The 26,573-nt window shown below is 47.8% G+C and overlaps 1 protein-coding gene across 2 annotated transcripts in view; it reads right to left on the bottom strand.

Annotated features, from left to right (window-relative positions):
- Positions 1-1,112: 1,112 nt before the first annotated feature.
- FYN (FYN proto-oncogene, Src family tyrosine kinase) overlaps positions 1,113-26,573 on the bottom strand; it is a 117,060-nt gene continuing 91,599 nt past the window's right edge. For both annotated transcript variants that reach the window (XM_068985356.1, XM_068985357.1), the window contains exons 11-12: positions 14,072-14,203; positions 1,113-2,253 (exon numbers count right to left, since the gene is read on the bottom strand). In XM_068985356.1, the coding sequence (XP_068841457.1) occupies positions 2,045-2,253; positions 14,072-14,203 (341 nt within the window). In that variant the 3' untranslated portion in view covers positions 1,113-2,044. The remainder of the gene's footprint in view (positions 2,254-14,071; positions 14,204-26,573) is intronic.

Genomic DNA, 26,573 nt, shown 5'->3' with positions numbered 1-26,573 from the left:
CTGCTTCACTTAAAAAATGTTGGAAACTTTCTAAACATATAAAGGCTATATCAGCAAGAAGGCTGTCCTCTTTGTATAATTCCACATGACATCAGTGATCTTAGAATCCCAGGATCTCAGATGTAGGAACCTATAGCAAATCTCATCCAACTCCCTCATTTCTACAGATAAGACCTGAAAGGGAGTGACTTCAGGTGACTGTTGAACGAAAGCAGCTGAATGAGGGCAGAGCCAGGCCTAGCCTGCTGGCCCCATCCACCCACTGCCCCATCTGCCACACCAGGCTGTTTCCCTGCTTAGCAACTTCATTACAGAGGTGGAGGGGCACTGGGAAACATGCACCGACTCCAGGACGAGAATGGGGACACAGAAAATTCCAGTTAAGAGAAAATGTCTGATAAATTAAAACGTTACTGTCATGTCTACTCCTGCTTTAATGATCCTCTGAATTAACCAGACAATGGTCTAGTCTTTCTGGGTGAAGAAAACCTCACTCCAGCTGTTTTGAATGTTTCTGTCATTTGGAAATCATTGCACAATGGTTAAATTTCCAGGTGAGTCCTTACCACTTGGTGTGGAACACATATGTCATTCCTAGAGTACCTTCCATGATTTAAACAAATAAAAAAAAATTCAAATGTAAAATGCTCTCTTTTTAATTACTAAATTAAGAAAGTTAAACAATTTAAAAATGTAAACTCACAAAGAAATAACAAAAAAGGAATTAAGACTTCAGAGTTGCTACTCAGTATTAAAAACTCAAATAGAAATAGGGCTTTTGATTTGTTGTTGTTAAGCATTTGTAATTCAAAGTTGGCACAAACAGCAACTAAAAACGTTATTACTTTTTTTTTTTGTGCATCCTCATGAAATGTAAAGTAGTGCATAGTTATTTCACTGGAGGACTCCTGGACATAGAGAAAGTCATTTCATTAGCAGTACAGAACATTCAAGCACTTATTTTACAATGGGAAATGTACAACCCCTCCCTCACCTTCCCGTAAGGTTTAGTTGTATGAGAAAATTTAGCATGTTGCCATGACTACAATGCTATGGATTTTAGGCCATTTAAATGTGGTTACAAGGTTTATTAAATAAAAAATGTTGGAAACATTTCAGCATTCGTGTTTTTATACAAGAAGTTTGTGTGGTATCCATCCTCTAGTTTCCCTGGTGGTACTGGCCACTTGCTTGCTTTAAAGAGGCTCACTTTTAAGTTTCAAGAACAAATCATAGTAAGTCGAAGCAAATACTGGAAAAAGAAATTGTGAATTCAGCTTGGGCCCTGATAAAAGAGTCAAAGTAACAGCCATCTACAGGCACAGTCATGAACCAAAAGAGTACAATCCAAAAACAAACAAACATGTTTTGCAAAAGCCAAAAAGCGAGGCCACTGGTTTTCAGAACACCACCAGTGCTTTTATGTTGATTTTCCAGTCAAATCCTCATTCTGGGTCCTGAAGCTTTGTGGCCAAGGTTGGCCACAGTCTCCATGTTAGCACCCACATGGTGTATGTACAGGGATATATAGATTACATATATTCATATTTATAAAAAAGAAAAAAAAACCAAACACCTGTCCTGATTGGATTTTGTTAAAACATGAAAAAAAATTTTATTGTTTTAGACAAAGAGGCCACTTTTGGAAAATAATACTTTTTTTTTTAGTTGAATCAGGTGAAGACAGAGTTAAAATCACATAGGATTTGCATTTTAAAAAAAGGAAAGCACTAGGATCGTTGGCACTGGAGTAACTATTTACACTGAACAGAGGTTTGGCCTTTTACATAACATCGATACAATGCATTTCCAAAGTCTGAGAAATAACAAGGTTCTGTCTCGAATGCTTCACAGAGGAGGTTCGGATTTGGGGACAAGTGTCATGAATGAGGGCCATGAAGTTCGTCAGCTTCAGAGTCACATGCAATCTGATCCTGGACGGTTCTGGCTGCTCTGCTCGGAGCAGCTGGCTATGGAATTGAAAGCTAATGGGGAGGGGGCGGGGAAGCCTCTGGAACCAGGCCTCTCTCTGCAGACCCAGGTCTTACAGGTTTTCCCCGGGTTGATACTGAGGCTCTGTTGCGGTGAAGTAGTCTTCCAGGAAGCCCTGCAGGTACTCGAAAGTGGGCCGCTCTTCGGGGTCCTTTTTCCAGCAGTGTATCATGAGCTCGTGGAGGGAGATGGGGCAGTCCTGTGGACAGGGCATCCTGTAGCCGCGCTCCACCTGCTCCAGCACCTCCCGGTTGTTCATGCCTGCAAAGACAAGGGCCATGAGAGAGGGCGCCCCTATGTCTTCTCTTTCTTCTCCTTGGAGCCTACAGGTGGTTAAAACATGTTGAGTGCGCCCACCTCACCCAGAGGTGAACCCTGTCTTCAGTGGGCTATCTCACCACTCAGAAATAAAAAAGGACTCCCCTACTGACACACGTGAAGCCCTGGAGGGTGAATCTCAAAAGCATTAGAAGTGAAAGAAGCCAGACACAAAAGGCGACGTACTGCATGATTTCATTTATATGAAATTCTAGAAAAGGCAAAAACTATAGTGATAGAAAGCAGATCAGTGGTTGCCAGGGGTGACGGGGAGGGCAATCCTGCAAAGAGGCCGCAGGGAACACAAGGGTGATGGAAACGTTCTGTATCAGCAAACCCTCCCGGTAAAGGCCAGGCAGTAAAGATTTTAGGTTGCATACTATCTCTGCCGCATATCCTTCATTTTATTTATTTTTCTACAACTCTGAAAATAGAAAACAAAGACAGGGCAGGAGCCAGATCTGGCCTAGAAGCTGTAGGCTGCCAATCCATGTTCTATACCCTGAGTGTGGAGGTGTGACTGTTTATGTTTGTCAAAACTCACGGAATTCTTAAAACTGTAGAATTCTATTGTATGTAAATTATACATCAATTACACTGACAAAAGCATGAATGATAAAAACAAATCCAGGGAATGAAAACTAAACTGTCCTTTGTTCACAGGACCTATAAGCTCTGTTGATGTACTTCATAAACTGGCTGTCCTCGTGCCCGGACAAACTCTCAGTGTTCAGCCATTCGAGATCCGCCATCACGCCATCAGTCTGGGCACCGTCCAGCCCAGTGACCCCCAGGTGCCCTGGGTTAAGATGACTCTGACAGGGAGGCAGGGCACTGTTTACTGATGACCTCGGACAGGCCATCAATCACGGAGACCTCTGTGACCCTCTGGGGGAGCTGCCCGATACAGAGGCTTCGGGATGCCTGGAGCTCACAGGAGACGTTCTGGGAGACTGCCAGACCTCTGGAGAGTGCAGCCTTCCTGCACACTGGCCTTCTCAACAGAACAGGAAATACCACATAAGGGGTGGATAGGGGAGCTGAATGCCCTGACCCCTTTCTCAATCACTGCCAGGCTCTCTCCTCTGGTTTGATTCCCTTTTCTGCCGTATCGTGTTCTGCCATCGCCTGCCAAGCCCTTGTATGTTTTGACTGCTCCTTGGCCCTGAGCCTATAATCTGGAATCCTCTCCAACTTCTGACCCAGTTAATTTATAAAAGCAAAAACCCGAGTTTCAGCCATTCAGAAACCCAGAATTCTTCCCCTGGCTCTCAGAGCTCTGATCAGCAGGACATAGTGTGTACATGTAGCAGCTTCTGGAGGAGACGGCAACCCGCTGAGTAGAACCACCCAGCCAGAGCAGCCGGGCCAGGTCACAACCCTGTCCCCCTGTCCCCCAGAATCGCTCAGATTCTGGGATCTGTTGCCAGTTCTCTTTGTTGTTGTTTTTGGAGCTGGGCTGATTCCAGCTCCCGTGACTGTCAACCACAGCCCTGTCAGTCACATGCTTATCCAAACCCTTTCAGGATGCTTTCTTATTCTCTGCCATTGTAATTCCTTGAGGTGATAAAATCTGTGTATTATTCCTGCTGTGTTGAAGTAGGCCTTCAATTTAATTATTCTAACATAACTCTGCTCACATTTTGGCAGTGACCCTCATTTTAGTAAGAGAGGCTCGGTAGTTGAATCTGGGTCCCCTTCCTCCACGCCATGCCTGACTTCACAGGGGCTCTCTTCAGTTGGATGACTGGTCAGCTCGGTAGTTAATTACCTTACATCCTCTTCCAACCACTGAAAAACTCATTTTGATAAATCAGGTGGGGCAGGGGGGTTGGTTGGAAGCAAGGGGAGATGCTGAGGTTGCCACTGGAGTGTCCCGCAGTGCTCTGGACAAACAGACAAGGACCAGCATTTCCTCATCCACAATCCCCAATCCAACAAGCTCTGCAAAGCACAAGTTCTGGGAACTTCCCTGGCAGCAAACTGATCTGAACTCACCTTATTTGGCCATAAAACCTGACCTGGTGTGAGGCGCTCGACTGTTTTTCTTCATTTATACATACTGCTGAAGAATTAAGGATGTGTCCGAACAGAGTGCAGCCCAAGACCCTCCTAAGGTGTTGTACAAATTATGGTCTAAGCACTATATGGACTTTCGAGAAAGAAAACCAAGTCTGACTGTGAAGCCTGTCCAGTTTTGGCTGTGAAGCTCTGGCAGGAGTGGACAGCAGCCACTACATTCCAGGAGCTCAGAAAGGCTAGCAAGAGAGCATGAGGCCGTACCAGGACTGGCCTCCTCCAAAGTGTGTGCTTTGTGTTTCAGTACAGTCCTTGGTTTCATAACATCTCAGAAGACACATGCCTGAACCTGCAGAAGTACCCCTTGTCCCTGGCCCTGCCAGGAGTCTGTGAGAACTGGAGGAGAGACAGGTGGGCGGTCTGAGCCTCAGAAGGTCTGACCGGCCCTGCTGGAGCTGGTTACACCCCCCGCCCAAACCCAAATGCCTCCTCCTAATGCTTCATTCTGGCACTGGGATCATCCAAAACCACACCACAGAGCTTAGCTAATCATTCTCCTATTGCTCTGCAGCCCTTATGTCATTACAGGATTCATGTTATTAAAAAACAAACTACTCAAATGGAAAGATTTCATGTATTTTTTTTAAAGTCTTGATCCAGTCTCCTCCAATGGAAAGTTTAATTGGCCACTTGGGTCAAGCCTGTTTTTCCAGTGCTCTGCCTGAGTCGGGGACACAGCTCGACCGTCAACATGTAGCATCTAGGGAGGCAGCCTGCTCCCCAGGGCAGCTGGGACCCCGGACAGAGCTGGCCTTGGCCCTCGTGGTATAGGGCACCAGCTGGCCTCGCCGGCAGCTCCTGGCCATGCCCTCCATCTCCCTTCTGCCCACGTCTCTTCTTGCTTCTCCTCCCCACCCCTCATACCATTCCCCAGGTTCTCCCAGCATGAAGAGCATACAAAACCAATTCGACGCACCAGGCTAACAAGGAACATACCAACATCAGTTTTGCCAGAAAAGTGGGACATAAGACAATGCACTTGGCTGACAATGACAGTCTGAATGGGACTGGCTCTTTTCCAAGCATCCATAGGCCAGAAGTGGACCCAGCTCCTTCACGACGGTCCCTGGCAGTGGGAAGTGCACAACCAAGAGATGCTCGCTCAGCAAGGCTTGGGTCACTTTTCACTTCACCAACAATAGCCCAAGCAAGTGGCTGTGTTCATATTTTTTCAAAAAAGAGTATTCTCGGCTATAAGAACTTTGAAAAGTCATATTTAAGAATTGCTTTTTAGTAAAAATGGATTTTCCTCTTCATACTACTATTTCATGAGCTCTTTTTGAAAGTGGAAAGTGAAAGTGTTAGTTGCTTCAGTCATGTCCGACTCTTTGCATGGTCTGCAGCCTGCCAGGCTCCTCTGTCCATGGAATTCTCCAGGCAAGAATACTGGAGTGGGTAGCCAGTCCCTTCTCCAGGGGATCTTCCCGACCCAGGGATTGAACCCAGGTATCCTGGATTACAGGCAGATTCTTTACCATCTGAGCCATCAGGGAAGGTGGGGGCCAGGGACTGGGAAGGGAAAACACACAACATTGAGTTTAGGGAGGCCGGCAGAGTCCTGAGGGACATGGGGAAAGGGAAGAATCTTTGTATCTTACTTCCAATTGAGGAAGTGGTGGGAGGGTGGGAGTGGGGAGGAGGCTGCCTGGGAATGTTCTGCCTATTTTTTTCCTTCTTAGGGAGAAACTGAAGAGGCAGAAACTTTAAAACATGGTTGTATGTTTTAGGAAAACGTTGTCACCAACAGTTCTTAGTGGAAGCTACAATAGAGAGTGTTTTTCAACAGGAGGGCACTCTATGCCAGCCTGTGGCATCTAACCATGTTATGGTAACAAAGCTCCCCAGGGCATGTTGCCTGGTTCCCAACCTCCACGTCAGAGAAGGGGCACAGGGCTTGGTGACCAGGGAGCAGACACACGGGCTGGTTTCACTCCAGCCTGTCCTCCTCTGCCCCCACCTCAGTGGTTCCTTCCCTTTCTGCTCTCCTTGGGGTCGGTCAGGACAATGGACCATTTCCACAGGTCACTCTCACAGGGCACCTAACCCAGTGGGACTCAGTTCACAGAACACCTGTGGAGTCTGCTGTGCTGGGGTTTACTTTCAGATACCTCTTCCCGCACCTTCCATGGGGGCCTCTTGTCACCCTGCACTTCAGGCTCTCAAACACGGTCACCAGTAGCCTCATTTCCAGTGGGTCTGCCCTAAACCCTGCAGCTGAGATTCTCTGGCCAAGTGGACTGAATTCACTTCCTGCCATTATGACCGTAGTATCCTTCCAAATCGTGCTGCTGGCTTCCTCTCGGTTCCTGAATTAAGGTCAAGTTTCCGGCTCTCACTTTCCAATCCTTACTACGTATGGCTGCCAACAGTGTCTGCTTTCACGTGTGCGGATTTTCCGTCCCTTCTCTCCTTTTTCTCCTCCCTCCTTTTATTTTACACTTTCCTATGCCTCTTCCTTGAGCTAGATATTAACTCGGTGGTGTTTTTTTTTGATCTCCAGGGAAGATCCCCTGGAGAAGTAAAAGTCTACCCACTCCAGTATTCTGGCCTGGAGAATTCCATGGACTGCATGACTGAGCGACTTTCACAGTTAAGAAAACCATTTTCACTGTGGAGCCACTTTACTCTTTCAACTCTGTGTCTCAGCAGGTGATTGACTTCCCCCGCCTCAGTTTCTCTGTTTGTCAATGGAATATCTCCATATTCACTGTGCTTTCAGCTCTCTGAAGTGTCTTCTACGAACGGAGGGTATTGGGCTTGAGAGCTCACCATTTCAGTTTCCTAATATGGATCTTCCAGGGGCTGTGGCTATACAAGTGGGGATTTTTGCTGTTTACCATCCAGGTTTGTTTCTGGATTGGACTAGGGGTTGCAAGAGCCTGGATTTTTGTGCCATGTGAATAATTAGGCCCTTTGACAATGGGAATGACGCTCAGGTTCTCAGATATGCAGCTTACTTCTGCAAACCGAGCTTTCTGTTGAAAGGAAATTAGACGCTATTGTGCATCAGGCTTTTTGTCAGAGGCTCCCCCTGGCTTCTCTACACAAACCCTGTAAAAAGCCCTTCTGTTTACTTGTCTGCTGAGCGGTGCTGGGAGTGCAGGGAGGGCGGAAGGAAGGAGGGTGCCGTTAATGGCGCTTGCTCAGCACGAGCGCGTGCTATCAGATGCCCGTGTGCTCTAGTTATCTTACTGGGCTACAACTGAAGCTGAACTTCAAGTTCGGTTTTGGTTATGAGATCAAAGTACAGACTCTGGGCAGATAGATGTTGCTCAAAGAGGAGAGCTGAAAATAAAGGAGTGACCTTGAGGCAGCACAGCCATGACTCTTGTTTCTCTTTCTGCATCTTAACCAGATAAGCTTCGGACACCTGTTTTTATGAAGCCCACTCTATTAATAAACACAGAAATGACAGCTACTCAGGTGCCATAACACGCCAAAGTTAAAGTGGATGATACAGTATCATGAACAGCTCCTTTGTCCCAGTACCAGTGAAAAAGTGACAGAGAGGGTGAGGGTGCCCGCTGGGCAGGCCACGGAAATGCACAGGGGTACAGAGGAGCAGCAGCGGGGAGGACGGGGCAGCAGGGAGCCCCTCCCTGTCTGCTCTCTCCTCCACCAGCCACGTGCGCCAAGAGAAACCTTGTCGGGGGAGGTAGCAAGACTCTTGGGCATTCCAGGCAGGACTCCTCTGGAGGGAACAACAGGGACCAAAAGAGAAAAGCCTGAGGACCGTAGATGGGAGCTCGGAAGGCAGGAGACTAAGCACCCTTGGCTGAGATTTGAAGTTTCATCCCAATTCCCTTTCTCCTGGATGGAGAGTCCTGACCTCTTCCTCCCCCAGGAGAAACCTGCCCCTGGTATCAGGCTGGGCCCAGTGGGGTAAGGGTGACAATGATGGGCTGCTGAACACAAAGGAATTTAGGCCTACAGCTCCGGCTCTGTTAGAAGGCATCTGAGTGGGGCAGAGGGACGATGACACTGAAGACTTGCAATTCTTCAAGGAAAGTGCTATACACTCACTAATTTATCTTCCTCTTCAAGTCATTATCAAATGACTAGATGCAGTCACGAAAGTCAGGCAGCTGTCAGTTGTTAAAAGAGCTGAAAGCACTGCAAATGCATGAATAAATGTGATATGCTTAAGAGAATGTTCCTGCTTTGCCAGATCCTGCCAAATTCCCAAAGCAGGTGTTCAGTGGAGAGCCAGGGCCCAGAACAGCCAGGACATTCCGCCTAGAATGGTGCTGGGACATGGTGTTTGAACTGACCACGGGGTCAATTTCCCAGAACAACTTTGAGGACAGAGGCTACTCTGCGCGGCTGGGAAAAACACGCCTTATTTATGTTTGGAGATGACGAAATAGAGTTGAAAGGTTTTGCAGGCTATGGGCAAAGACTTCTTTTAAAAGTCTCTTGGGCTAATAATTCTTTTCCCCCTACCCACCCATCCATCCATCCAACCTTCTATCCCTCCACCCATTCTTCTGTCCAATTGCTTAAGACTTACTGAGAGTCTACTAAAGGAGCCCCCTTCTCAGGGTTTAGAGCTACTGGGAAACAGAAATACACAGACAAGGGCTTCACCAGAGAGGTACCAAGTGGCATGGGAGTGAGCAGGAGGAGCGACCCAGCAAGAGGCATGGAGAAGGCGACACAAAGGAGGGGACTTTGGGGTTAGGGTTGGACGGATTCTGAGGCAGAGAGTGGAGCTGAGAAGACAGACTTGCACGTTTGAGAGAAGTCTCTTGGTGACAAGGGTCAGGAGCAGCACAAGAGAAAGCGCGTCTGATGATGTCACCTGGTTGAAGCCCCTCAGTCAGTCCTCATCTTGCTGAGTGCAAATGCCCTATCCATGGCCTCAGAAGGCCCCGCTGATCTGTCTGGGGCCTCTGGGCCCGCCTGCTCCACCCACCCTGCTTCTTCCTGGTTCCCTCTGAAGGGGGGCTCCGCCCCCAGTTAACCTGAGCCTTCTTCCTCAGATGTCACCTTCCTGGTGACGTCCTCCCCTGCCACCCTCTCTGCCCTTCCCCATTTTATTCTCCTCCCTACCCGTTACCACCAGCCAATGCGGAATGTATTTTGCTTATTTGTCCTTGTTGATTGTCTGTCTCCTCTGAGGAGTGAAAAGTTTGGGAGGACAGCTTTTGTTTATCGGTTCACTGCAACATTCCTGGGGACCTGAACAGTACCTGGCATAGAGCAGGTACTCAATAAATATATGTCGAATGATTGAAGGAAAGAGTTAAGAAGCACGACACCGGACGAAGGCTTCTGGAGTTTATCTGGAAGGCAAGGGGAAGCAAGGGACTTTTTAACTAGCAGAGGTAGGATAAGCGGATCTGTTTCTAGGATAACTCTGATGGTGACAGTGATAGATGGTGGGGGTGGTGGGGGGGACAGGAAGCAGGAAGTTCCATGAAGGGGGTTCCTGCAGCAGGGGATGACAGCCTGCTGTGGGGCAGTGGCTTGGAAACAAAGAAGAAAAGAAGAATTTGGAGGAGAAAAAAATAGGTTGAAATGCATTGCTCAGATTTTATGCATCAATCCTAGAAAACAGTTTTAAGTACTTTCAATTCTCATATGTAACAATTCATCGGCACAAAATCAAGTATAATCTTGATGCAAAGAATGGTTCTGAGCCTTGGCTTACAGTAAAGCAAGCTGAACAGCTAGGCTGAGGAGGCACTCAGGTCAGGTGATGGGAATCTGGAAAACAGAGCTATTCTTCACAGCATCTTTGTTACCCATCTTGGAAGCAACCTTCTTTGTCTGGTAGGGTGATGGGACTCCTCTCCACTACCTCCCTGTTAATCTCAGAATCACATTTCAGTATTTTTAATTTGGCTTCCAGGCTCTCACTCAATTTGAGAGTCTCCTCCTTTCCTTCCTTTCAAATCATCCATTTTGTAAAACTTGCTAACTGACCAACCAACCCAATGTTTTATTTTTGCCTCCTTCCTTGAGCCCTTCATTCAGTTACACCTTCCAAATACTATTTCAAGTTCCTTCTCTGATTTTTTTTCTGGACCTCCTTTCACACTGGGCAAAACTGCGTGGAAAGCTTTCATAAAATCCATTTAGAAGTCACTTTCATCTCTCCCTTGACTCTCATCCTTACCACCAGCCAAAGTACCTTTCCTGTGCGTAAAGATGACAGAAGGCCATTCTCAGGTATGAAAGAAAAATGTATCATTGCCTACTGCTCTTGAAACAAGAATTACTTCAAAATACACTCTAGCCAACTGAGAAATAACTGCTGAGAGGTTAGGATGGGAATCACAGTGGACAGGTCTGGGGGTCTGTCCTGGGTGCTACTCCCAGCCACAAGGACTCTGGTCAGTGGAGACGCAACCCCTCGGCACACACTGCCAACCTGGCCGCTCCAAGAGACAGTGAGAATGAGGACAGGAAGGGCCTTCCTTCTCCGGTGCCACTGGACGAGGCTGAAAGAAACTGTCTGCTCCTTAGGAATTGTTCTCCTTCGTTAAGGTAATCATCCTGTAATTGGAATCCTTCTGTAAAAGCCTCTCCCTCAAGAAGAGTGTACTGTGAGATTCAAGGCACAATTACATATGATTACAGTTACACTGAGAACAAAAACAAGCAGCATCCATGGCGAGCAACAGGTTTGGGAACAACTTTCTGGGGCTCCTGTCACTCCCCGCTGACACAGCTCCAGGGCTTGGCTACAGACAGGCCAGGCCTTCCTGCGGCTGCACCAGGCCCTCTTCACGGGGTCTGGCCAGGCAGCCTCAGAGCCTTCTCCACAGGCTCATATCCTAGGGGCCTCCACCCAGGCCTTGGCGCCTTCCCACACGTCCGTCCTTGTCTGGGATCATTGTTCCTTAATGTGGAGGGGGAAGCCTATGTACCTTCTCTGTAAAGCTTCCCAGACACGGCCCCTTTGCTCGGCCACCCTCTCAGAATCCGGACAGCTATCAAAGTCCCCAGCACATTAGAGCTGCTCCGAGTGTATAACTAGGCATGATAAAGTGGACTGGATTCTCTTGTCAAACTCCTTGGCCATCCTCACAGGATTCTGAGTGAAAAGTCCTCCGGACCTGCTGTGTGCAGACACCTGAATCTGGGGCCCTTGCCCCATTATCAGGATTAAGACTGGGGGCCCACAGTGAGTGAGTCCAAGTATCGCATCCCCCAAAGATGATTTCCTCTAATTATACAGAAGTAATAAAAAAGGGCTGCTTTCTACCTGGGCTGCTTTCTATTTCATCCATCTGACTGTAAGCTCTATGAGTGCAGGGACTGAATTTATTTCTCCGCTCACTGTTCTATCCCCCAGGAACTAAAACAGCGTCCTCCTTCAGCCCTGTTCTCATCAATGTTTGCTGAGAGTATTCACAGTACTTGCTTCCCAGGTAGTGCAAAACCACGCCAGGCACAATCACACTGACCGATGCTAAGCTGAATGAATGAAAATCCTGCCTCAGTTGTAAAAGGAGACTGCTTTCTTTATGCCTAAATCAAACTGGACAAAAGACTCTCCTTCAGAAATGCACACCTGCCTTCCTCATCCCAGGCCCCCGCCCCCACCCCTTTGTCTCGGCTCCTGTGTGTGACCCCGAGAAACAAAAAGCGGCTTTGTCTTCCTGGAAGTAAAGGTTTCACAGAAATGCAAGACATTAACCTCCCCCCCCCACAACACATCGGGTGGCTAAACCTGGGGGGCTCAGGGAGAAATTCATTCAAAATTCAGACAATGAAAAAAGAGGCGCCTTCACATCTTCAAAATCCCGAGCACTGAAAAAATTTTCCCCCTTGAGAAGCGATTCAGAAATGCCTGTGCTGGGTTCCAGGCCCCTCCAGGGCAGCCCTTTCTTCTGGTTGGCTACTCCCAGAGCGGCTGCCCACTTGAGCACACAGAGAGCAGCAGCCGCTGCGGCAGCATCAATAAAACTGACTTCCGCCCACATCTCTAAACACCCAGTGCTGGCGTTTCAGAGATAGAGAATTTGTCAAATTTTGCCTCTGTGCCAACCCGGTTCTGTTAGAGGAGTCTTGAGGCTTATGACCAACCCAGAAAGAGATCTTCTTTACTTCTCTGCATTCTCCGAAGATGACCAGAAACAATCGTAAAAAAGGAACAAAGGGATTACAAATTAATCTGCCCTCACCGGCTCCTCTGACTGCAAAGATATTACAAACCCAGGATTTGCAAGAGCGCTCAATTCCTCAGTAATCTCTGCTATCATTTCTATCACTGTGTTTATTATTATTATTATTTTTTTAATTTTTAAAAGCTCCTCTCTTAGGCAGGGCATGATGGGGAGCTATGTTCGTTCTTCACTCAACAATAACAGAAAAATATGTCCTTAACATTTCAGAAAGCAGATCGTCCCTGTGCTATAACCATTAAAGCGTGGAGGTGAAAGGGCACAAGTGTCCTTTACATCAGTATCTGTCGAAATTAATGAATTTAAGCCTGAATCACCTAAACCCGTGGTTTCTTTGGAGAGCATGACTCTGATAATCCAGAAAATTTCCAGGGCTTAAGAATCTCCAATTTCTTTACACTATACTTGCTTTGGAGCTTCCCTGGTGGCTCAGATGGTAAAGAATCTGCCTACAATGCAGGGGACCTGGATTCAATCCCTGGGTTGGGAAGATCCCCTGGAGAAGGAAATGGCAACCCACTCTTGGAGAATTCCATGTAGCGTCCAGAGGGTCGCAAAGAACTGGACAGGACTGAATGACTAACACTTTCACTTTCAGGAGGTGCCAGTGGGACGGAACCTCCTTGCCAGTGCAGGAGAGATAACAGACAGGGGTTTGATCCTTGGGTCAGGAAGAGCCCCTGGAGGAGTGCACAGCAAACCCACTCCAGTATTCTTGCCTGGAGAATCCCATGGACAGAGGAGCCTGGCAGGTTACAGTCCATGGGGTCGCAAAAAGTTGGACCCGACTGAAGCAATTTAGCACGTATGCATACTTTCAATCATTCAGAAATGTGCAGTGAAGGTGTTCCCTGGTGGCCTAGTGGTTAGGATTCCAGGCTCTTACTTCGGGGGGTGTGGGTATCAGGTTCAATCCCTAGTCCAGGAACTGAGATCCTCCTATAAGCTGTGCAGAGCAGTCAACCCTCTCTCCCCCTAAAACAACCCCCCAACCCCCAAGAAACCCAAGACACGTGTAGTGAATGGCTTCCGCATGGCATTTCCTCGTGCCTCTGCTCTCTCCAGCCACCTGGAACAGGGGCTGCAGAGAGGGCAGGTACTGGCATCTTCTCGCCAGGTTCACGCCATGGGTCAGTGCTATGGCGTAACCAAAAAGCAGTGGGGGCTTTTCTCCTTCTCCTTCCTAGAAGGGTCTACAAAGTCCATCTGTACGGTTCTGCCAGTGACATTTCTATCTTGGGAGCCAGGGACACACACTCCTCCTGAGAGGGGAGAGGAGAGAACCCATGGGCTGAGGTGGACTGGAGTGTTCACCAGCTGCTAACTGCATTAATCCTGGCACACAATTCATGATGGTTGCTTGTCTATACACCTTGGGGGCTCCCACTTCTGCTTTTCCCTGGCTAAATACCTGTCTGTGTTCTTCAAATTCCCACGCTTGGCAGAAATCTGAAAATGGGTCTGAGAAGGCAACCAGGAAGAGGACTCCCCAAATAGTGCTGGGAGAACATCCACTCAGGCCCATTCCTGCTGTGTCTGGCTCTTACCTGGGTACGGAACTCTTCCTTTGGTGACCAGCTCTGTGAGTAAGATTCCAAAAGACCACACGTCAGACTTGATTGTGAACCTTCCGTACAGGGCTGCTTCGGGGGCCGTCCACTTAATGGGGAACTTGGCGCCTGCAGGAAGAACACCTGGTTACTCCTCAGGCAGAGATCATGGCTCTGGGCACGGGGCTGGGGAAAGAACAGCAGGTGGAAACGTGTTCATGGGATCAGGTTGAGAGAGGACATGGAGGAGGGGAAATTGGACCCAGGCTAGGACTGAGCAGCTATGGCATCTGTTCCTGCCTCTGCAACTCTAAGCAAGTCCCATCTGGGCTTCAGAGCCCCTTCACGTCTTGGCTTTTGAACTTGATTCTACAAACTGATTGAATGTCATGGGTTTGGTCTGGAGGTAGGGCTAACTTATGATTTAGGAAACTTTTATATTTTTTCTTTCACTTTCAAATAATGTTGTAAATCATGTTACCCTCAAGAATCCTTCAGTATAAAAGACCATAGTCTCCTCTTACTGAGGTACATAAAAACCAGATCAAACCACCACGCATCTCCCAAGGGTGGAGACAACTTGCCGTAGCCCATGCATTATGTGGGACTTCCCCGGTGGCGCTAGTGGTAAAGAACCCTACCAATGCAGGAGATGCAAGAGGCGCAGCTTCCATCCCTGGGTCAGGAAGATCCCCTGGAGGAGGAAATGGCAACCCATTCCAGTATTCTTGTCTGGAGAATCCCAAGGACAGAGGAACCTGGCGGGCTATAGTCCATGGGGCCACAAAGAGTGTAACGTGACTGAGCAACTGAAAACACAACGCATGTATTATGTGGAGATGGGCTGTATTTCCCCAGTGCCTCCACACCCACAGCAGAGAAATGATTTTGCCTCAAGCTACTTCCCCACTACAGGGCTTCCCAGGTGGCTCAGTGGTAAAGAATTTGCTTGCAAAGCAGGAGATGCAGGTTCAATCCCTGGGTTGGGAAGACCCCCCTGGGGAGAGAAGGAAATGGCAGCCCACTCCAGTATTCTTGCCTGGGAAAATCCCACTGGACAGAGGAGCCTGGAGGGGCTACAGTCCATGGGTCGCAAAAGAATCACACATGACTTAGCAAAACAGCAACTTCCCCACTACACTCTCCTTTTTCCTTCCACCCTTTCCCCTAATAGTAGCCACCTTTAATTCTGGGGAATGTTTCTCTTCTGCACTGTACCATCCCTTGCTTACCTCCCTGTCTTTCTCCTATGAGCCAGATAGGGTACTATCTAAAATTTTTACAGAGTGGTTTTATCTCAATGACTATCTTATGTGTCTGATTTCTCAAGACCAAGAAGCGAATTTTGTGCCAAATCTTTTCTTGCCAAAAGTCTCCTGTTAAAAGAAGCCTTTCTCCAATCAAAAAGGAAGGGTGGGGTCCACCCTGCTCCTTACAAAGCTAGATGTGTATACGGGGAATTAAAATTGATTCAGCAGCCTGTGCTCTCACACATTAGGCTCAGCAATTATAAAGCAGTTTCAGATATTTCATTGAACAGACTAAAAGGGAAACACAAGGAATTTTTATTACTGATGTAAACACAATTATATATTTAAAGCATGTTAATTTTACTTAGGAATGCCTAAAAAAATCACACAAAGGTTGACAAAATCAGAAATTTTCATAGTATCTTCTAGGAAAAGCCATTATGTGTAAAACTGGCAAATGATTAAAATCTTTGAATTAGCATGGTTTTAATAACCAGAGGTATGATAAATTACAGCAATTAGATTTTTTGCTTTAAATACAGTACATGATAACATCTTCAGCAAATCTACCCTGGCATTTTCGGGCAATATAATTTTCCTCTCCATCTCTTCTATGCCTGTGTGAAATGAAATTAAAAAAAAAAAAAATCCTACTATTTCATTCTGTGGCATCTCACATTAACACTGGAGCAGAGAAATGATTCTCTAGTTTTTCTTCCCTTTTATGCATCGAGTTATTTTTAATTAGCTATGTTTCTCAAGCATAATTACTTATATCTTTGCTTAAGTGCTGCATGATTCCACACAAGGTCTGGTATTCTCTGAACAGTCATTCTGTTTTTAAAGTTTCTTTCAAAGCATTCTTCTCACACTTCCTATCCTCCAGCATTCTGTTCACGCAGCTTTGGACTTCGAGCCTCTGGGATTAATGTGATAGATTCTCTTCAGTGTCGAGAGCTGACTTTGCCCTGGACCAAACCTCAGCTGGAGTTCTCTTATTTCAGAGAATTAAAGGTATATTAAATTCATTCCTATTTAAACCAGCTCTCGAGCCAAATGGCTTGGAAATCTATGTCCGTCTCTGAAGCAAATAGAACATTTTTCTCCACTGTGCAGACACAAATCCTGTAAATAAAATGACGAGCAAAAGCAGCCTTTCTTCGCTTCTTGGAATCATTCCATGTTGCTCAAGATGTGAGTGTTGCTGAAAGTAAACTAGTTAAAATTGGGATAGAGTCATTTTGGATTTTCTGAGAGAAGATTTCATAATTTCAGATTTTTTTAAAAAGCAAATGTCAATATATCAGCCAGTTGCGGTAATCTGCTTTATTGCTTTCTCATTATATCATCTACAACAAGAATTATATAAACCTTCAGAAGAGAAGCTGAAACAAAGCCTGTAATGGATCTCTGATAAGAAACCTTTTGTAGGTATGTGCTCTGACTTACTAGTAAGAGCTTACTTACATACATTTATTTTGCATACTCTTTCTAAGATAAGCAACGTATTTACATATAATATGTGTTGGAGGGGAAAAAATGAAGAATGCCTTTGTCTTTGTTTTGGTCTCAAAATAGCAGCTGCTCTTGACTTCTCTAAAGATAACTCTCAGTTTCAAGGAAGACAGAAGGTTAAATTAAAGCAGAGATAAACTGTTAGTGATCAAGTGAGGTTTCAGTGGAAAAGAATGAATCAATGCTCGCTCTTCTGCTCATCGTGTTACTTCAATTTCTCCTCATTTTGGGCTCTTGCCTCCTCAGGGTACAGACACAGCTCCACAGCAGGGAGAGTTCATGCCGGGCTCGGGCAGGGGTCTTTGAAAATGGCCCTGAGGTTGCACACTGCAAACCCCATCTATGAGAATGGGGTCCCTAAGGTTGCCGTGGATACAACCCTGCTGGGGTTGGATGGGGTTGCTCCTCGGGTAAAGTTAGGAAAGCTCCGAAGCCTGGAAGGAAGGACCTCCTGGGTCTAAACACTGCCTTTTCCTTCAAAATAGAGTTCTGCCCTCTCAGGTTTTTTTCATAGGTATCATGGCAAGCATAATGCCAAGACCAAAATTCTAACTGGATGGATTTGTAGAAAAAAGGGGACAATGTCAGGAGACCTATGCCACAACGACTGTGGCGCTGCCATGTAACTAGCTGATTTACTCTTCCTGGAATTCCCCTTTGGGACCAGGATTAGACACCAAGATAATGTCCTCTCCTCTGCACCTTGCTGGAGGAAATCAAGGTATGACGATCTGTGTCAGTAATACCATGGGCTATGGGGGTCCCAGAAGCTCTCAGTGTACTTGTTCAATGTTTGTGCTGTGTGCCTAGTTGCTCAGTTGTGCCCAACTCTTTGAGACCCCATGGACTGTAGCCTACCAGGCTGGCAAGAATAGTGGACTGGGTAGCCATTCCCTCCTCCAGGGGATCTTCCCAATGCAGGGATCGAACCTGCGTCTCCTGCCGTGGCAGGTGGGTTTTTACCACTAGTGCCACCTGGAGAGCCCAGCATGGCGTCTACTTAGAGCAGGAGCTTCACCGATCTTCACAGAGTCATCTCTGGCCTCTGGTGCCTTATCACCATCCACACTGAGTTGACTTCGCACCGGTGAAGGTGTCTGTCCCTCTTCATCTCCACTACCTGCACTCCAGTCCCCACTGGCTCCCCGCCACTGGCCTCCCCCCACAATTCCTTCCAGTTGCCTCCCCCCATAATCTGGCCCCTCCTCCCCACTCCCCAGCCTCCTGAGGCCCTGGGCCTCCCTCCTCTCCCCACCAAGGTCCCCTCTGGCTGTCCTTCCTGCTGCAGGGCCCTGGGTCAGGCTGCTTTCTTAGCTGCAAGTCCCACCCCACTCCTGCCCATGGCTAACTCCCACCCCTCCTTTGCTCTTGGCCTGAATGTTTCTGGCTGGGGCGCCCTGGCCTGAGCACAAAGACTGGGGCAGGTTCCCTAGCTCTGTGCTGCCAGGGTGTCTGGTTCATTGTGGCTGTTACTACTCAAGTGCAGTGAACATGTGAGTTGTCAGAAAGTGCATTTCTCTCCATGGACAGAGACTGTCCTTGGGGGCTGGTTCATGTCTCTGTGGACGGCCACCACGTGTGCAGTACTGAGCCCAGCGCCAGCTCTACAGAAGGCACTGGTTAAGGAGGTGCTGAATGAATGAGTGACTGGACACTGATTAACCTGTTCAGCCTTCCCTTCCTGGTGGAACAACTGTGGCTCCTAAGGGCTTATAATCAGTTCCCCCTTCTCTGGCGAGTCCTCGCCTTGTCCTCAGTGACCAGTGTCACTGTCTACCACCATGTGGATGCCCTTTGAAGGGTTTAACAACTGTATACAGAAGAAAAGCATCTGTCACATGCTAAGGAAACAAAAACACCTGGAAAACCCAGCTTTTTAGTCCCAAATGAAGTGTGTTCAGAAACCTTTGGGTCAGAGTAAAGCTGTCTGAGATGGCTCTCTGACGGGCCTAGGGCTACAGCTGGGAGGTTAGACCCACAGAGAGGCAAGGCAGCCAGAGGCCTTAGAGCGATCACAGCAAAAGAAAGTAAAAAATCAGTTTTTCAATAGACTGGAATGGAAGCAGGTGACTGGATAGCAATCATTCAACCTCACTAGTCTTCAGAATATGGTTAATAACCATCCATGCTTTAAGTAAGAGAAAGGAGAGAGCTGTGGATTTATTCAGTTATCAAATTTTATCTGCAAGACAACCAAAGACCCCACCCTTGCTGGCCTAGTTTTGTTCTCTCTCTTCTGGAGTCTCCCACGTAGACCCACAGAGAGGCAAGGCAGCCAGAGGCCTTAGAGCGATCACAGCAAAAGAAAGTAAAAAATCAGTTTTTCAATAGACTGGAATGGAAGCAGGTGACTGGATAGCAATCATTCAACCTCACTAGTCTTCAGAATATGGTTAATAACCATCCATGCTTTAAGTAAGAGAAAGGAGAGAGCTGTGGATTTATTCAGTTATCAAATTTTATCTGCAAGACAACCAAAGACCCCACCCTTGCTGGCCTAGTTTTGTTCTCTCTCTTCTGGAGTCTCCCACGTACCTGGCATGGTCTGTAGTTCTGGGGAGACCACAGTGAATGCAATCTCCTACCCTCAGGGGGCTTGCGAGTTAGCTTGGGAAGGACATAAAATAAACTAGTGACCTTTATATGTCAGACAGAGACAAGGGCCATAAAGAAGAATAAGATGGGCCATAAAGACAGACGCTGTGGGGCGCTGCAGGCTACAATAAGGACTCTGGATTCCATCTAGTGTGGTGGGGACCCACTGGGGGCCGTGAGCAGGCCCCCATCCTCTGCTTCTCTTTAAAACATGTAAGTCACACATCATTACTTAGAGAACGATCTAAGATGAGCCAGAATGTGAAAAGCGCTTTGACTTTTCAAAACTCTTGAAAAGCATCAGGACATTTCAAGGCCCATGGCTGGCCATTAGCAATCAGCAATCAGGCTGGTGACGTGTCGATGTCACTTCTGCCATCACATTTGCTCACCTTGTGGCTCTAGCCACATTTGTGCTGTTTTAGGCACTGGCACCCCACTCCAGGACTCTTGCCTGGAAAATCCCATGGATGGAGGAGCCTGGTAGGCTGCAGTCCATGGGGTCGCGAAGAGTCGGACACAACTGAGCGACTTCACTTTCACTTTTCACTTTCAAGCATCGGAGAAGGAAATGGCAACCCACTCCAGTGTTCTTGCCTGGAGAATCCCAGGGACGGGGGAGCCTGGTGGGCTGCCGTCTATGGGGTCGCACAGAGTTGGACACGACTGAAGCGACTTAGCAGCAGCAGCAGCAGTATACTTTTCACCTCTGAGTAATATGAATCATCTCAGGAACAAAGGAGTAGAACTTGGCATATTCCGACACCTGGTAAGGCTCTAACATTCCTATGAGAAACGAGCAGTCTTTTCTGAGTTTATTCTTCTCTGATGCTCTTCCTTTCTTTCTAGGCATTTCTCTTGTCTCTGCTGTAGCTTCCTCCTCAGTTTCCCTCTCTCTAAGTGTCTCACAGGTCTCAGGGCTATAGACCCTTCTCTTTGCTCATTCCCTGGGGAAACACGCCTCTCTCAGGATTAACCCTGCCCAGCATTTCTGTGTGAACAGTGGGGGGAAACACTGGGGAAACTTTGTCTCTCATCTGAAGCCTTGGTTCCCGATTTGCAAATGTCTAAGGGACAGAGCCTCTGGGATGTCCCAACTTTATCTCAAATGTGTCAACTATGAATCTAAATTTATTTTTCATTAAATCATTTTACTATGAATAAGACAGTTTGTTATAAAAGAAGTTCTTGTAGGTAGAAAATTTTCCTAGATGGCTGACAAAGTTGATTCGTACTTTAATATTCTAGGAAGCAAACAGAGGCTCTTTTTTTCTAGTATCCCTTTTCTGGGAATCAGACTCCCCTCTGCCAGGCTTCAAGGTGAAAAAACTTGAAAGCTGGCTGGGACTTCTCCTCCTCCTTAAACCCACTATCTAACCCATCACTAAGCCTCTTGCTTCCCTCTCTGACAAGCCTCTCAAACTTTCCCTTTCCTGTTTAGGTTCTCTGCCAAAACTCGATTTAGGCCCTCATCCCTCTGTTTAGACCTCGAGCCATGGTGCCCAGCCTTCAGCTCATTGTTTTTCCAATTAACAATTTTAAGCCTCAGCTTCATAATGTCCACACCAGCTTCCCCTACAACCACACAGTGGGCTCCCTACTGCATTAAGTCAAAATCTCCCACCCAGTTGTCTAGGACCCACATATCTATTCAACTTTGGTTCTTTCTGCCCCAAACCCATAGTTAAATCTAGTCTAGTTTGCTTTCCTGTAACCTGTACCCTGCACTTGGCATGATCATGAACTTGCCTCTTCTATATTAACATATTCTAAACGTTGTCTCTCCTTCTACCTGCTTAGCTAAAGCTTGCTCAGCTCAAGCCCCACCTGCTTCATCAAGTCACCTGTGACTACTCCAGTCTTCACTGAACTCACCCATGCTCCTGGAGCCAGTGTGATAAACAAGTTTAATAAAGCTTGACGTTAGACGCTCCCACGACAGCTAAGCATATATTGAGTGCTTGGTAAGTGGCAAGCATCATGCTAAGTGCTTTACCCATATGAGGCAGATACTGATTACAGTCCTGTTCTACAGACAAGAAAACTGAACAGAGGTAAAACGATACGCCAGAGGACACACATAAATGGTGAAACTGGGATTTGAACCAAGGGAGTCTGGCTCCAGAGCCCAAACACTCAACCCCCACTGCTACATCCTGCTTCCAGTGTGTCTCTCTCCTGGTTATTCTGCCTCTCCTTAAACAGAATGGAGATCATTTGAGGCTGGAGCCCATGTTTTATGCTGCTCTTCCTTCACAGTACCTTGCCTAAGGCTGGTTAAACAGCAACTGCTCAATAAATGCTTTAATTGGTTGAAGGGTCAACCTAGCAATTTCTCCAACACTCTGATGGCCACAGAGATTCTCTTCCTTTATTCAATCAAACCAACAAAAAACAGTGACACAATACAGCTGCGGAAAGAATAATTATTTTCACCCTTAGAGTTACAAGAATAAGAGCCTCCTCACTGCACTCCAGGACAGTCTGACCGAAGGCTCTTTGTTTTTAAGTGAAAACAGCATGACCAGCTAAATTTCATTAGGTCAGGATGGCTCATCCCAACCTCCCAGGCCCCGATCAAGTGAATGAAGGTCCTTTGGGGCTAGGCAATCTGCTTTCTTCCATCTTAAAAAGAAACAGTTCTTACTTTATTCAGTTACAGTACTTTATGCATCTTGGTGCATTGAGGCCCTTGGTGGCGGCATTTCGGAGGCTCAGCTGAAGGCCGCAGGGACTTTCGCTTTCCAGTGTGCCCCCTGCACTAAGGGTGTGAAAGTTGGCCAGAAAACAGGGAGCCAATATTTTTTGTGACGATGCAAAGAGGCCCAACTGTGGCCTGGGCTGGAGTGGTCATTTCTGGAAGGCCATTTCTGGAAGGTCATTTCTGGTCTCAAGGCAGTCATTAGGGAAAGGGGCCCCAGAGTTAGGCAGGCCTCGGTGTGCACACTGGCTTTGCTGGGTGACTATTTAAAAGCCTGCTAAGTGTCAGTCTCCTTGTGTGTGAACTGGGATTTCACAAGGCTGTGCTGCTGCTGCTGCGGCTCTGGTGAGAAGCACAAATAATGCAAAGGGCACGGCACCTCACAACATTTAAATAAACGCTAGCTAGTATCTTCCTTGGATCTTAATGCAAAGGTGCTGAGTTGCATCAGGCCAGCCAAAGCTCTCCAAACTTCATGAGCGGGAAAGAGGATGAAAAAAAGCCCATATACTCAGCAGTCAATCACTGAGAACTCACTCAGCCTCCGGGAGTCCCCAGCACAGGCGGAGGCACTCCTGGGAAACCAAGCGGGAGCCACCTCCTGCCCCAGGACATTCCAGGCAGCTGGGGACAGAGCTCACTGAGAAACCCAACAGAGCTAATTGTGGCTCTGGCTTCAGGCAGAAGAGGGCTCAGGAGCAAGGGAAAGAGGACACACACAGGGCAGCCACTATGGGATGCTGCGATGGGACCCTCTATTCTTCCTGGAGCTCCAGGTTGGGACCAGGACAGGCGTGGGTGGGCCCCAGCTCATATTACCAGCTCTTACTGGAGACCTGGACTCTCAAGCCTTTTTTTTTTTTCTAATGGTGACCAGGCCAATTCCATCCCCTCTGGCTGAAAACTTGGGCCTAAGTGGAGAAGGCAAAGCCAGTGGCGAATAAAAGCAGCCAAACCCTCCCTCCAGAGAATACGAATGGTGCCCTAAAAGCATCTGTAAGGAAGAAAGGCATTTGTATCAACAACAGACACAGTTTTTCTGAACCAAAGATCCATCCAGAACCCTCTTTAGTTATAAAGCAGCAAACTCTGCAAGCTATTATATCCAATATTAAATAATGTGAAGTACTTCAACTTTAAAGTTACCCTGGAGAATAAAAGAAAGCATGATCTATGTCAATAACAGGAAGCTGATTACATGGTTGGTGGGGCATGGGGCGGGGTGGGGGGGGGATGGTGGTGGTAACAAGGTGGGACCTGGACAGGATATCCTGTGAAAGAGGTAAAATCAAAGCTGATCTGACCTGGAACTTTGTGGTTATTCAAACAAAATGATGATGTCAAACCCAATAAAACATGCCCAAGCAAAATTTAGAATTTTCACACCAGGCCATAGGAATGACTTCGAAATTTCCTAAATGTGTCTGGAGTAATACAGCTGTCATTCCTGGTGACACATTCTATTGTAATTTCTACTTTAGGTTCATAAGGTTTTTAGCACCATGTGTAAAAAACATAAAGGAAAAGTAAATGGTACAATGGGCTGAGATGCTATTCTATTTGAAATGCATAGCGGTCAGTGGGGCGTTAGAGAAGGAAGGAGGTGGGGAGAAGGGAGGAGTGCCATCCTCCCCAGGTTGTGGGTGGAGGAAGACCAAGTTTGGGGGAGGAAGACAAGAACCCAGGACCAGAGGCAGGGCCTGGACATGCTGTAAACATGATGGCTGCTTAGCCAGGCACTGAACCAAAGTCTGGTGTGGCTGAATCCAGGAAGGAATAGTCACGCTGAAAGGCATGAACAAAGTTCCAAGGGGAGCCCCAGGCCAAGGACCAGACAAGAAGGAGTAGAACATCCATCAGCGTGTATTAAAAGCCTAATCATGAAAATCAGAGGACACGGGGAGCAAGCCCAGCCGCCTGGGAGGATGGTGGATGAGGCTGGAGGCAAGGAACCGGTCCTGGTGTCTTGCAGTTGGGGAGGGATGGGAAGGCAAGTGAACTGTGGAAGGGCAGGAGTGCCTTACATGGAGGAGAACAGAAAGGAGGCAGTGCCATTTCTTCTACAAACCTATGGGGGAGCCAGAAGGGGAAGGAAGGACACTTGCCTTCTCCCATCACCTTCCTCCCAAGGTTGACCAATGACAACTCAGGAGAACTCTCACTGGCAACACAAAAGCAAAGAATGAAGTTAACCAGCATCTCCTGAAATCATGCTGTCTGGTTCCCGTGCTCTCAGGGAGGAGCTCTAAGATTCATCAGCAAGACTTTGCCTGGGACTTCCCTGCTGGTCCAGGGGTTAAGACTCTGTGCTTCCACTGCAGGGGGCACAGGTTCAATCCCTGGCTGGGGAACTGAGATCCTGCACGCCACCAGCACGGCCAAAAAACAAACAAAGAAAAGACTTGCCTGAAGTGCTGAATGTGTGTGCATGTATGTGCGTGTGTGTATGTATGTGCATGTGTGTGTGTGGGGGAGGTGGTTGGGACTTGTGGAAGTGATTATCTTGGGTGGAACTGAAGAAAGGAGGGCCCCTGCTTGCTGTTCTAGAACACCAGAATGCTGACTAACTCCAAGGATACTTCCAGCGTTCCAAGAACTACAAGGAAGGCAAAGGCAGAACTAAATCTCTGACGCACACTCTGGGTATGATGGAGACTGTATCTGTGGCCTTTTCTCTAGAACAAAAGGCAAGAGAGCTGCATGTAGTGCTCTGGAAGCAACTGTATGCTGCCGTTCAGGGTGGCGAGAATTCAGACTGAAGTCAAAACACACGTCTGAAACTGAGCTCAACACAGACGTCATCTCAAGAATCTGGTCACCCCTAGCAGGGGCAGTGGGCCTGGGTCAGTCCGACATCATGTCACAAAGCCTGCTAGGCGGCAAGGGACACGGGTTGGAGATACTGCTCAGAAACAGCTGGTGGTCACACCAAGGGTCTGGCTGGGAGTCAGGAAGAAACGGAAGGAAGAGAGGATGTATAGCAGACGATACCCACTTTGGGGTGCTTTCCCATACCACTCCCCCAGCCCCCGCCTGTGCCTCTGGGGAGACCCTCCTCCAAAACACTGGACAGCTTTCACATGCACTGGCTGCCCGATTATCAGGATGATGCAAACGCAGGAGGTCCTCTGTCAGCAAAGCAAGACAAGGAAGCCAAGTGACATTCTTGATGTTTGATGGCAGTCTGTAGTGCCTATTTACACACTTTAAAATCACAGAGGGTGACCATCTGCTTCCTTCTTGATGATTACTAAGGAACGTGGGTGCACAAACCAAGGACTTGCTCTGACCATTCAGAAACAACTGCCAAATTGCTCTGCTGAAGACAGCACAAAGGAGGGGGAGAGAGAGAGAGAGAGCGACCCATATGGAATACAAAACGTGACCGCCTAGTGCAGAGAAGAGGAAAGATATTCAGACAAGCTGAGCTCTCGGTGACTGGGGCTTACAGCAGGCCCATCAGTCCCCTCCCTTCTGCCCCCCAGGTGCAGAGTCAGGGAGCAGCCAGGCTATGGGGATGGAAGGAATGAATCCGTGTCCTCCCAGCAAACAGTTTTCATTTTAAAAGAGACAGTGGAGGAGGCAGGGGTGAGTTTTCCTTTCCTTTTAGTCTTTGGCTTGGCCCGCGTCCCTTTTCAGAGGAAAACACGATCTGCCCCACCCATCAGCCTCTCTCGGGCAGCCTGACCACTCCCCGCAGCGCAGAACCTGACCCCGGAGCTCCGCGGTGGGTGCGCAGATAAACAAAGCGCCCCTCTCGGAAAAGCCGGTGGAAGCCCGGCCGCCGGGGGCGGAATACAAATGAAGGCTCTCTCTGCCTGTGACGGAAGTGCACCAAATCTGGGAGGCTTGATTGGAACCAGACTGGGCTCCGGCACGCAGCTCTCTCAGCAACAGCAAGAAGGAGGGCTGGGAGGGCCTGGCCGAGGGCAGGGAGTTCTGCGGGGAGAGTCTTGGGCTCTCAGCAGACACCCCCGGGACCGGCGACCCTGACCGAGCCCAGCGGCACGGTCAGTTCAAACAAATAAGCTTCCTGCTCCGTGCTTGAAACAATAGCTGAGCTGGAAAGGGTTTGCTTTTTGTCAAAGGATGATTTGCTTCTCTAGCACGGGAAGAATTAGATTAAATTCAATAATTAAAAGGGTTTCGTCCCCCTCCTCCTCCCCTGACATTTGCTGTTCAGGTCACAGCACACTGTGTGGGAATGGCAATGCCGTTGTTGACAGAGAACAAGAAACGCATGTGCCGCCGGGAGCAGGGAGGGCATCTCGCGGCGAGATCAGCCTTGATCTGCCTCCGGATTACAGGGGCCTCAGAAGAGGCTGATTAATAATTCTGCAGGAGCCCTTGAGCTGGAAAGCTGGCGTTCTGAGTCTGATAATCCCCAGTCGTGGCAGTACAAAGGAAGGAGAGGAATTGAATTCACAGTTCTGAATGG

The sequence above is a fragment of the Capricornis sumatraensis genome, chromosome 13 (genome assembly GCF_032405125.1).
Source record: "Capricornis sumatraensis isolate serow.1 chromosome 13, serow.2, whole genome shotgun sequence".
In the NCBI taxonomy this organism is placed as follows: Eukaryota; Metazoa; Chordata; class Mammalia; order Artiodactyla; family Bovidae; genus Capricornis; species Capricornis sumatraensis.
This window is presented reverse-complemented; position numbering and strand designations above follow the sequence as displayed.